The sequence below is a fragment of the Myotis daubentonii genome, chromosome 2 (genome assembly GCF_963259705.1).
Source record: "Myotis daubentonii chromosome 2, mMyoDau2.1, whole genome shotgun sequence".
NCBI classification, from domain to species: Eukaryota; Metazoa; Chordata; class Mammalia; order Chiroptera; family Vespertilionidae; genus Myotis; species Myotis daubentonii.
Window position 1 is genome coordinate 9,554,036 of NC_081841.1, and position 12,433 is coordinate 9,566,468.

General features: G+C 52.1%; 1 protein-coding gene and 1 long non-coding RNA gene across 2 annotated transcripts in view; one reads left to right on the forward strand and one right to left on the reverse strand.

Annotated features, from left to right (window-relative positions):
- The window catches only part of TOM1 (target of myb1 membrane trafficking protein), a 37,421-nt gene extending 27,771 nt beyond the window's left edge, over window positions 1-9,650 (reverse strand). Inside the window, exon 1 of the mRNA XM_059681686.1 lies at window positions 9,385-9,650. Coding sequence (XP_059537669.1) covers window positions 9,385-9,436 — 52 coding nt within the window. The 5' untranslated portion in view covers window positions 9,437-9,650. The remainder of the gene's footprint in view (window positions 1-9,384) is intronic.
- On the forward strand, window positions 8,038-12,377 carry LOC132227049 (uncharacterized). Its single transcript, XR_009451113.1, has 2 exons — window positions 8,038-8,246; window positions 8,448-12,377. It is a non-coding gene; the product is annotated as an uncharacterized LOC132227049 (long non-coding RNA).
- Window positions 12,378-12,433: the final 56 nt, after the last annotated feature.

A 12,433-nucleotide genomic window follows, 5' to 3' on the forward strand; every position in this document is an offset into this window, starting at 1 on the left:
TCCTTCCTTCCTTCCTTCCTTCCTTCCTTCCTTCCTCCCTCCCTCCCTCCCTCCCTCCCTCCCGTGAGAGGCTAGCATGGGAGCATGGTGCCTGGGATGTCAGCCTGGGAGGTGACTAGCTCAGACCAAAACAACATGCGAAGGACAGAGAAAGAGCCTGGATGTTAAAGACATCATTGACTGTCGCACCAACCCTGAAACCACCTGCCTTCAGACTTCTTGTTAGACAAGAATCCGGAGTGGTGGTGGGTTCGGCCTACGGTGGCCGGGTCCTTGTCACCTGTGGCCGAGGCCCCCTGACTGACAGCTCTGTGGTGCCCTGGCTTCCCCACAGGACTGCTGCACTCTGGAATCAGAGCTACCCCGGGCCTCACAGGCGCTGTTGGCCAGACGCTGGGTGGAGAGCTGGCCCAGCCCTTCTCCCTACTTCCTCCTCTTACCCTGGCCTTCTGCCCGTCAGTCCTACTCCTTCAGGGTTCTGTGTTCCTTCCAGGAATGTGCGCCTCCCCACCCCTCCATCTCAACTCTCCCCAGCCCAGCTCAAGGTGGGTCTCTCCCTGTGGAGCCTGCTCTGACCCCACGGGCTGCTCCTTCACTCTGGGCCAGCAGCGTTTCGCACAGACCACAGCCACAAGCTCTGTTTCGTGGAGTCGGTAAAATACCTCTATAGTACTGAATTCTTTGTCTCTCCCATTAGGCTGTGAGCTCAAGGGTGGAAATTATAGCTCATGAATCAACAAATTCTCTACACTAGACGGGACCTGCAGTAAATGTTTGCTGAATGACTGAATGAAGGATGAGGCCATGTTCATCAGCACAAGAAACCTTTGTAAGACTTTAATTTAAATGAAATACCCCCACCTTTTGGCCCCCATTGACTCCTTAATAGCTTATGTGCAGAAACCACGAACTTTCTTCAAACGGGCAGTCCTGTGACTATTTTTGGAAAGTATTGTGCCCTTCCTAACCTGCCCCATGCTAAGTAATCTGCCCTATGCTAAGTAATCTGCCCCATGCTAAGGAATCTGCTCCCCCCATGCTAAGTAATCTGCCCCCCCCATGCTAAGGAATCTGCCCCCCTCCATGCTAAGTAATCTGCCCCCCCCATGCTAAGGAATCTGCCCCCCTCCATGCTAAGTAATCTGCCCCCCCCCATGCTAAGGAATCTGCCCCCCATGCTAAGTAATCTGCCCCCCCCCATGCTAAGGAATCTGCCCCCCATGCTAAGTAATCTGCCCCCCCCCATGCTAAGGAATCTGCCCCCCCCCATGCTAAGGAATCTGCCCCCCCATGCTAAGGAATCTGCCCCCCCCATGCTAAGTAATCTGCCCCCCACCATGCTAAGTAATCTGCCCCCCATGCTAAGGAATCTGCCCCCCCATGCTAAGGAATCTGCCCCCCCCCCATGCTAAGGAATCTGCCCCCCCCATGCTAAGGAATCTGCTCCCCCCCATGCTAAGTAATCTGCCCCCCCCATGCTAAGGAATCTGCCCCCCCATGCTAAGGAATCTGCCCCCCCCATGCTAAGTAATCTGCCCCCCACCATGCTAAGTAATCTGCCCCCCATGCTAAGGAATCTGCCCCCCATGCTAAGGAATCTGCCCCCCATTCTAATATCCTGCTCCTGTGAACACAGCACCTGGACCTGCTCTAGAGCCTTCCCACGCTGACTGATCCTGCTGGGACGCAGGCCAGCGGCCCTCCATCCGGAAACTGGGAACTCGCTTACCTGCTCACGCTGATATGGTATTGTATTAAGGCACCTGGAACAATAGTAGATATTTATTAACCCCACCACATGGAGGGGACTCCAACAGTCTGTCCTGAAGGTACTTTCCCCTGGTCCATGGTGTTTAGCTTTTCTAGTCTCCTCGCAGCCAGGAGTGGCCCTGTGACCCTGTGACCCTGCGCTGGCCCCTGAGACAAACGTGGAATTCCTTTGGCAGCTGTGGCTGGGGCCCTGCCTGTGCTTCCTGTTCCAGGAGGCAAGCACCGGGATGAAACCATGTGCTAAAGGTGGGAGGGGGTGGAGGACGGGGGAAACATAGACAGAACCATCATGAACACACTCGTTCTAGAATCTAGATGGATCCAGACATTTTCACTCAAAAGGAAATCCAGCAGGTCCCTTCAGTTCTGTGGGGAAGCAATGAGGTAGCCAAGTCTGGGTGTGGGATCTGGCCACAGACACATCCCAGTTCAAGTCCTCACCAGGGGTGTGCCGGAGTCAGTCCTCTGGGCCTCCCTTCCTCCCCTGCGGAATGGGACTAAGGCACTCACTCACCTTGCAGGGCTGTGTGAGCGCGAATGAGAGAACGCACTTTAAATGCTTGGTCTCCTATCTAGCACACAGCAAGCACTAAAACAAACATTTTCGACTACAAATGCAGACTACCACCCCCTCCACGCCCCTCCCCAGCAAAACTGTCTTGAAGCCAACTTTTCAAACGAACAGCCCTTTCCAGACCCGGCTTGGAAAGCTGCACCCGTTTCCTAAGCTGCTGAGCAGTCCTTCTTCAAAACCCTGGCTGCCTCTCCCCTGCCATTTTGTAACCACAGGCCGCAAGGGGAAGCCTAAAATACTCTACAAAGACAGCCCACATGTCCCAGTTGATGTAACAACTGTAGTGCCCAAATGAAAATCATCTCAGGTTAAGGAGTTTTTTGGTTTTTTTTATTAATGTTTGGAGAGAGAGGAAGGGAGAGGGGGGAGGGGGGAGAGAGAGAGGCATTGGAGAGTGGAATATCGATTGGCTCTCCCACATGCCCCGCCCTGGCGTTTGAGCCTGTAACCTGGGCACGTGCTCTGACCGGGAATTGAACCAGCAACCCTCAGTGCACGGGAGGACACCCAAGAACCAAGCCACACCAGCCAGGGCAGGTGAAGGAGGGCTTTAAAAGCCTATCCAGATAAGAGAGAGCAAGGCTGTGAAGCAGAGGCTTGAAGTGGCTGGCCAAGGTGTATGTGACTTTCTTTTTTCCTCCTCCAATCTGTGTGTGAAAGATGTTCTCTCTCTCTTCTCTCTCTCTCTCTCTCTCTCTCTCTCTCTCTCTCTCTCTCTCTCTCTCTCTCTTTCTCTCTCGGACTGGCTCTGTGATCAAGTCAAAAACCTACAAGTAGGCCTGCGGGCTGGAGACCAGGGAACAGGCACAGCTCAGGCCCAAAGGTCGCCTGGCAGAATTCCCTCTTTCGGGGAGGCCAGTCTTTCTTCTATTAAGGCTGTCAACGGACCGGCTGTGGCCCACCACTGAGGGTAATCTGCTTTCCTCAGCACTAATCTCATCTAAAAACTACCTTCACAGAAACATTAGAATAAAGTGTGACCAAATATCTGGGTCCCATTGGCCAGCTAAGTTGCACATAAAGCTAACCACCCCAGGGGTTTACAGTAACCAATGCAAACAAGTTCCACTCCAACAGGGGACAACTCCGTCTGTCCTTCAGTTCTCCTCCCACTGTCAGCCTCCTGCGGTCTGGCTGGCCCCCTGCCCCTCTTCCCTCCTCCCTTCCTCCCTGCTCTACCTGCCCCACCAGGAGCCAAGCCAGTCTGTCCTTGGGGCCTGCACAGCAGTTTGGCTCTCCATCAACTGCCAGGTTCCCACAGTCCATCAAGGCATCCGTCCCTGGGAGCCTTTGTCACTTGCCTGGGACACAGCTAGGAAGGGTGGAGCTGGCATTTACACCCAGATGTTCTGACACAGAAGTCTGGGTTCTGACCCTGCTCAGACGGCTTACATCTGAAATGTGCTACCCAGGATCATGTTAGATGGTCTCACGGGTACATTTAAAGACGTTTCTAGACTTAAATATTCAATTTAATGTGGACTAGGAAAAGAGCATGAACTAACTCATCAAAGTAATGATTTCATGGGTATAATTACACAGGAAGAGGCCGAATTTAAAAAGGTGAGCCAACAAAAGGAAAACACCATGAAAATAAAACTGAAGGCAGCCCGGGGCAGATATAAAACAGGTGGTGCCCGAAGGAGGAGCCTGGAGAGCCTCGCCTGGATCCACAGCCCTGGGCGAGGAGGTAAGGAGTTAACTGGTCCTGAATCCTCCTACTGCTCATGGGTGATGGCCCCATAGATGACACTGAGGGATTTTGTTTTTTCCCCCCTAAAATCAAAAGAGCGGAAATCCGGGACTCTACTCTTATTTCTTTGAGCTCAGTGAGGGAACAAAACCTATTCATCAGCTCCATCCACAGGGGCAGTCAAAGGCTCCAATTCCCAAGTGAGAATCGGCTCTCCCCACACCCTGAAACCTGACCTGTGAATGTGGCTGCCACCCAGCCAGTGACTGCTCTTTCTCAGTGACGCCAAGACCGACACAGGCTGCACGAGAGTCAGGGCCCCGGGTTGGCACCCTGGCTCTGCCACTAACCCAGACTGTGCCCCAGCAATGATGATCCACCAATGAAAACCACACTGGCTAACAATTATGGACACGTATAGTCTGGCAGGCACTGTGCCAAATGCTTCACAACATGACAACACAACAACCCCGACCGACAGGTGCTATTATTATCCTTACTTTATAGGCAGGAACTGAAGCACAGAGAGGTGCTTAACTTGACTCAAGAGCCCTTTCTCGACATCATTCCCTGTGACCCTGAAGACAGATTTTGGCTCCAGCACTTGGAGATCAAGGAGTCAGAGCTTCCTGGCAGCTGTGGGAAGGGGTAGAGATTCTGACTCAGGGGGCCCACGGCTGGAGTGACCTCAAGCATCCCTGATGTGGGCGCCCCAGGACCCCACTTTGAAGACACTGTTCTCCAACGTTCTGTCTCTGGCCAGCTGGTCTGACCCAGCGGCCTGCAAACTAGGAGCCCATGTGCCAAATGCAGTGTTTTTGTAGGGCCAATCAAAGTAAGAATGGTCTTTACACCTTTATATGGTTGGGAAAAATCCAAAGAATAATAATATTTCATGATGTGAAAATTACATGAAATTCAAATTTCAGTGTCCATAACTAAGGTTTGATTGGACACAGTCACGTTCATTCATGGACAGATGCAGCCGCCTCTGCTTCTGTAACATAACGGCAGAGTTGGGTAGTTGCAACAGAGGCCAAGTGGCCCACAAAACCAGAAGTATTACTACTGATCCTTTACAGAAAAGTCTGCAGAGACTGGCCTAGTCCACCCCCCAGCCAATGCGGGACTCCTCTTTACAGTCCCTTCCCTCTGGCCTCTGCTTTCACACCTCCAGTGGTGGGGAGCTCACTACCAAGCCAGGCAGCCAGTTCCATCTCTGAAAGGTGGTAGGGACAGCTATCTGTGCTGGCACTGGACTCTCTCTGAGCCTTGTGGAATCAGCCCTATCATTCCTCCACAATGGCCATCAGTTCCTCTCTTCCCTCTGGTATCAATCCTTCCCTGTCCTCACCTGTCCCCTCAGTTGTTCCCCACCGGTCCCCTGGGGAACAGGGAGAACAGCAGGTGGCTCTGCTACTTGACAGACAAGGGTGCGGGCGATGCAGAGGGAGCGTGGCAGGAACAGAGCTGGAGCTGGACCCAGGGTTCCTGCCTCCCAGCCTGGTGGCCCCTCGACAACGTTGCTTGAGCGTCCAGTTTGGTTTTCAGCTCATCACTCCCAAAATGGCATCCCAGAGGGCCCGAGGTATGCTCTCCCTAGTGGACACCTGTGGTCTCTTGTCCACGATTCCTTCTTGTGGCTCCAAGAGCCGCTCTCCCATCCACCCCAGGGTTCAGCCTTAGGCTCTGAGATCTCCCATCACATCCAGCTTCCCGTCCCCCTACCCCGACGACTGGGGGCTGGTCCCCAGGATGCCCACATTTACAGTCGCTGGTGTGCCGCTTGCTTTCATGAGTCCGCTGGGTCTCTGGCTCAAAGACCAGCGGTGAGGTGACAGCCAGAAACTGAAAATGGATTGGTGGGTTGCCTTCTGACGTCTGTCTCTAAGATGTGGCCAGTGAGATGTGTCCTCAGAGAATACCTGGGAAAGGTTTTGAAATCCTTGAAGAAGGCGGCTGTGTCAACACTGCCTAGTCCTAGCTCTCCCGGATCCTTCCAGCCACAGCCTGCGCTCCTGGGAAGTCTCCCACTCTCAGGTGAGGGAGAGTGACCTGGAAACGGGCCAGACCCTTGTGTGAGTCACAGCCAGGAAACCTAGTCTGTAGGTAGAACAGCAACTGTGGATCTTGAAAGGTGGGACTGATGTAAATTTCACCTAAGCAGTGGTCAGCCAGAGGCAGCGTGATGAGGATGCAAGAGAGGAGCCGGGCTCTGTGTCCGGACTCCCACCCTGATGAGCTGTGAGGCCTCGGGCAGTGATACCTTCCCTTAGACTTTTGGTGAAAAGGGGAAAGACAGGCATATCTTATAGGGCCACCCTGAAGAGTCATACCGAGGAGACTAGCATGGCACCTGGCACGTGATATTTGCTCACAAACTGTTACCTTCCTTTTCCCCTAACATAATGGGACAGTGCCCTGCTGGTGTGATGATGGTGGAAATAATACAAATGGCGATGGTGACAGCAAGAGCTACGGTGTCACGCCCCCCGGCAAGGTGCCAGGCTCTCTCCAGGGATATCTCACTTGGTTCTCACACCCACCGTGAGAGGTAGATGCTGGTATGACCACCATTCTACCGTGGAGGAAGCGGAAGCTCAAGTGCAAAGGCAGACAGCGAGGGAGCCCGAGTGCTGGGGTGCTTATGAGAGAGCACAAAAGCAATGGCTGGACCTGAAGGGGTCAGAGAAGACCTCAGGGTGAGGTGACGATGCCTGGGGTCGGAAGGGTGCACAGAGGGGCAGGTTGAGGGAGCAGCACCGGAGCTCTGTGAGTGGTACCCCTGATGAACACCATTAGAACCACTGTGCCTGGGGACGCCAATTATACGGGGCTCTACTCTCAACAGGGACGGAGTCGGCAGCCTTGAGATTATTTCACTCCTGCAGTTTACAGAAATACAAGCAGCTAAAACTAGGGCACCAATAATCACAGATATCGGTGGTACTTCTGCTTCTTTATCTAAAAGAAAAAATATGGAATACTGAGAGCATTAACTCAATGGCTGATATTCTTCATTTAATTTTACTTTTACAGCCTCTTCTGCTTTGGTGCAAACCTCAGTGGCCCTGGGGAGTTCATCTGAGCTTTCCTATCATTTCACTGGGATCCGGGTGAGTCACACTTTCCAGCTTCCCCTCTCTGGGCCTCAGTGTCCTGTGTAAAATGAAGGCGATGGGCCCAGCCGGTGTGGTTCAGTCGTTGAGCGTCGACCCATGAACCAGGAGGTCACGGTTCGAATCTCTGTTGGTGGAGTGCAGGAGGCAGCCGATCGGTGATTCTCTCTCGTTATTGACGTTTCTCTCTCTCTCTTCCTCTCCCTTCCTCTCTCTGAAATCGATAAAAACTTATTTTTAAAAAATGAAGGCAATGGGCTAGAGTAGATTTTCAGTATGTGGTTTCCAACCCAGTGTCATCAGCATCCCCTGGGACCTTGTTAGAAATACCAATTCTAGGGCTTTACCCCAGACCTCTGGGGTGGGGCCCCGCCTGCCATAAAGGTTAGCCTTGGGAGAGCCCCAGGGTAAGGACCCCTCCCGCAGCAACACTTGGCTTGTGCTTTAAGGCATTATGATTTAGATAGTCTTTCTTGCCCAAGGAGGTCACGCTTAAGCATAGGAAGAGAAGCTGTTTTCTCTGACCACGAGGGCCCCGAGTCCAGGCGAGCCTCTCTAGAAAGCCTCGGGAAGATGTGGCTGACTTGGCCAGACTCTCTTTTTTAAAGTAGCGCGTCTCACACTTGGCATGTGTTGAAAGCAGCCCCATTTGTAGTTGGCGAAACAGAGATGAAAGGAGAGCTGCGTTCTCTTTTCAGCTCCCAAACAGTGACTCCCTGGGGGTGTGCTGGAGGGGGGGGGGGGAATTGGGGTGGGGGCGATGGTCCTGAGCAGGCAGGACCCCTCCCTGGTCCAGGAGCTTCCGGTGAGCACATCCTCTGCCGCCACACCCCTCTTGGAGAAGTTTGATGACACAGCCTCGGAAGGGCCCTTAACAGCCACGGTGGCGATTACAACACAGCTGGTCGGCAGACCTACGTGAGGCCTGTCTCCCAGGACAGAACGAAGGGAAAGAGAGTTCTGCCTACAAGATCCAATGTTCCCAGTCTGGATTTCAGGCTGAAAAACAGCCAAGACGCGAATAGAGGATGTCACTGAAGGGCCTGCGGTTTCCTCGTGCAACAAGGAGGCTCAGCCAGGCTGTTCCCGGGTGAGTGTCAGCTGTCTGGGGCTCGGCCTGTGCGTCCTCCCATGGGGTGCGCAGGAGTGAGCACCCACGAGACCTGCTGTCCAGCCATTGCGAGGGACCGCTCTCTGCCCTGCCCGCCCCGCGCCCGCCCCCCCCCCCGCCGAGCCTCACTTGTTGGCATTTCAGTAACAATGGTAATAAACATGACCTCCTTTTATATAGCACCGGTAAGGAGCCGGGCACCCGTTCTAATTAACGAGTCAATCTTCACAACCACCCCTCGGAGAGAGGGGCCATTGTGATCCCCTAATTACAGGAGAGGAAACCTAGGCAAGGGCGGTAACGTCATAGAACCAGCAAGTCTCCCGTCCACAGGGAGTCGGGAGTCAGGAGACCTGGACTCCGTTGGGCTGTGCCACCCACCGAGGGACGCGGGAGGCGCGATCAGGTGGTTCCTACGGCCACTTCCAGCCCAGAGCGCCGGCCACTCTGCGTCCAGCTGATGCCGGTGGGCGCGGGCTGCCCAGGAGGGCACGTCCCGAGACCTCGGCCTCCAGGACCGGCCGCCTCGTCCAGCGGGCTCCCAGGGTCTGGCCGGGGCCGGAGGCAGGGCTGCCTAGCAGCCTCCCGCCGCCCCCACAAGTCGCCGCCCAGGCGCCAAGCCCCAATCTCCGATCCCAGGAGAATGGGCTTCTAGCCCTTCTCAGGTATCTGTGTCTGGAGGGCCCGGCGAGCCAGGAACGAGAGGGCCAGAGACCCGGCGGCGCGCCCTGGGTTGGGGAAGGGACGACGACACACCGAGAGAACCAAGAACCAACGACTGCAAAACCACGTCGTCCCTTTAACCCTTCAAACTTTCTCCCTGGATTCGCGACCCCAGCTGCCGTCCATTGGCTGAGCCGCGAGAGGACCCGCCCTCTCTCTTTACCTACTGGCTGTTGTAGGCACCCATCACGACGCGAGGCTTCCTAATGGGCCACGGTTTTTGTCAATCAAGAGGGGCGGGAGACGGGGCGGGGCCAGGTCTGGGAGAGACGCGCCAGCCTCGTTCCCCTCCCGGCCTCCCTCCGGTGTGCGGCTGGGGACCTCGGGCGCCCGAGGGGGCTCAGGCTGGGCGCGGAGCCTCGCGGCAGGGCTGGGCGAGGCTCCGGGGACTCACCGATGCGCTGTCCCACCGGAGAGCTGAACGGGTTCCCCAGGAGAAAGTCCATCGCCACGGCTGCCGCTGCCACCAACCCGTGATATCAGCTGACAGCAACCGCCAGCGCCGCCGACCCGTCACGTGACGCGCCGGCTGGCCCGCGAGGAGGCGCCCGTGGGGGCGGAGCGGAGCGAGTCTGGAATTGGACACAGGCCCCACCCCTGAGGAGGGTCGGCACTCCGAGGGAGCGGGCAGTGACCTCACTGAGGCTCACTCGCCGTCGACGGACGTCACGCACGACGTTGGGCGGTAGGGGGCCTGGGGGCGTGGTGCTCCCTAAGCCACGCCCCCAAGGCTTATTGAAGGTTTAGGGGCGTGGCCTGACGGTCTTGTAACGCACCTGGAAAACCGGGTCTCGGCGCAGAGCCGTGACTTGGGTAAGGTTACAGAGCGAGCTCGGACGCAGCGCTCACTTTTAAATGTCTTAATCGTTGGGACGTCACGGTGACTGCACACCCACCGAGGGGGTAGATACCCTCTCTGGCCTGTTGTCTTCCTGTCCTAATAGGACTCTTCCCATCTGAGGTCGAGGTCTCCCAGGTGCAAGCTGAGGCCTGCTTGCAGCCCCGTATCTCAAATAGGAGACAAGAGCCAGGAGTTTGCGCTCCCTGGACAGGGGGCCGACCCAATAAATTCAGCTTGGGACGGGCTAGCGCTCCAGGTAGCAGAAAGCACGCAGAAGTCGCGAACAGTGCCTGGGACCCATCTCTGCCATTACTTTACAGAGTGATTCGAACAGCTTCCCATTTTCTCTGGATGCTGGAATTAGTGCAAGGACTCTCAGCTTTTTTTTTAGGTCACAGGCTCTTTTGAGAATTTTGAAGCCACGAGCCTTTCTGAAAAGGCAGAGATCCAATATAACTTCGGGGAGTTTGGGGGTCCCTGAAGCACAGCTGTTGACCCCAAGTTGAGAATTAAGGCTCTTAGAGACCTTTCCCAGCTTTGTAATTCTATGTTCTTCAACCTTCCTGTCTGGGCCATGTTTCAGATGTCACCTACATTAGATGCCTGATCGATGGGTTATGTTTTTTTCTTCTAAAGACTCCAAAAGAGCCAATAACCACTGCTTTGGTGGTATGGGGCGTTAGTATTTATTGACCAAATTGTCTGTGTGTGATTCTTAAACTTGGAAGGCCAGTAAACTGACTCTGCACAAATTTAGGATGATGGAAAATCTGTGAACTTACAATCACTTCTGCATGTTAACCTGTTTAACAGATGTCAGCCTGTCTAACGGCCGACTTCTTTACAATATAAACACTTAATGGAAGTCCTGACTGCTGTGCTTTGAAGTGTTTTAATAATGCATGTGAGACTTCATAAATGCCTTTCTCCCTACCAGTCTGGATGCTTCATGAGGGCTGGGGTACTATGTCTACTTCACTCACCACTGTTGTCCAGCACAATAACAGGAACATTTAAGTCAATCTACCTTTCAGTAATGGTTTTTGGACTATAAGAGGAAGATGAATTTCATGTCGGGTACCATCCATATTTTTCTTCATTTAAGATTATTGCTTGGTTGTATGGAGTATATTTAGCATGAACTTCCTTTGGATTCTTCCATTAGTTTGTGTGGGGTGATTTACCGGAAGTTCTTGCCTTCCTACATCACTCTGGTATAAAGTGATTATGAGAAGATCTTGGCTTTACTGCCAAGAACAAAACGGCCATAAGGTTTATCCTTCATAGCAAAAAAGCAGAAACAATCAAGTGTCCCCTAAACAGGGAGTGGAATATAACTCCATGTAAACAGAATACTACATAGCTTTCCAATTAGAAATGGAAGTTTGTGGATTTTGTCAACACAATAGCTAAGAATATGTGGCAAATACTATGTTTTAAATGTGTGTCTGCTAAGAAAAATCAAACTCAGTAAATGTTTTTAATTTTTCATTTTAAGTGGTTTAGCACTATTAATATCAAATGCCTTCCTTGAACGTAAATATTTAGGTCCCTTAAGACTGACATATTGCATAAATGTAATGTAATCTATTACATCCTTTATATACTGGTAGACAAAAATCACGATACTTTGCCTCCAAAGTTTAAAGACAATAGTATGATGAGAAAAGTGAGGCCTGTTATCATAAAATGCAGCTAGGACAAAAGGACATATGAACAATGAAAGGTCTCAGAGGTTTTCCTACAGTCACATTTGCTAAGTACTATCGATAATACTGAGGAAAGATTCTGATGAATTACATACACAATTTACCTTTGAAAGTGGCTTCGGGTAGAAGAGAGCTTAGGCTTTGGGGTTGGCTATACCAGTGTGCTTATTCTGGCTCTGCCATTTAATAGCCATATAACCTTAGGAAAAGCACCTTTCTGTATCTGTCTCTTCACTTGTAAAGAGGAATAATACTCATAAGGCTTGTGGGAGGATTAAATGAGATAAAATATGCAAATTACTCCATAAGAAGTTAGCCTTTTAACCATAGTATTTCACTATTTATGGCTATTAACACCTTGTCTTTGCATTGAAATTTTTACACCCTGAAAGGTCAAGTCTCTATACATTAAATGTTCAGAATATTTCTAAACATTCATGTCAGCCTGGCTGGCTTCTGGCGTAGAGATAGGGAAGTGACATGAACATTGTTTCATAGATGGGACTTCGGATGCCTATAAAGATTAAGTGACTGATCCAGTATCACTAAGTCAAGACAGTACTGAAACAGCATGAAATATATTGGAACACATGATTCAGATGTGAATCTTACGCAAGACTGGTATTTCCTTGAGTTAGGTGTACACACTAATGTACATGCAGTTTTATTTGTCAGTGAACCAGAGCTATATTTATCAGAGTCATTGGGTTTGTAGTTTGCAAAAGAGAGAACATAAAAGACTCCACAATGTAAAAGTTAACAGAAACAGAGCAAGACGATAGGAAAATGGCTAAGATCAGAAACTTGACCTCTATTCCAGATGGATTAAAAAAAGAATATTATGGTAGGATATAGTGTGAAAAACAGGTTTTATACTTCCAGAGCAACTTTGG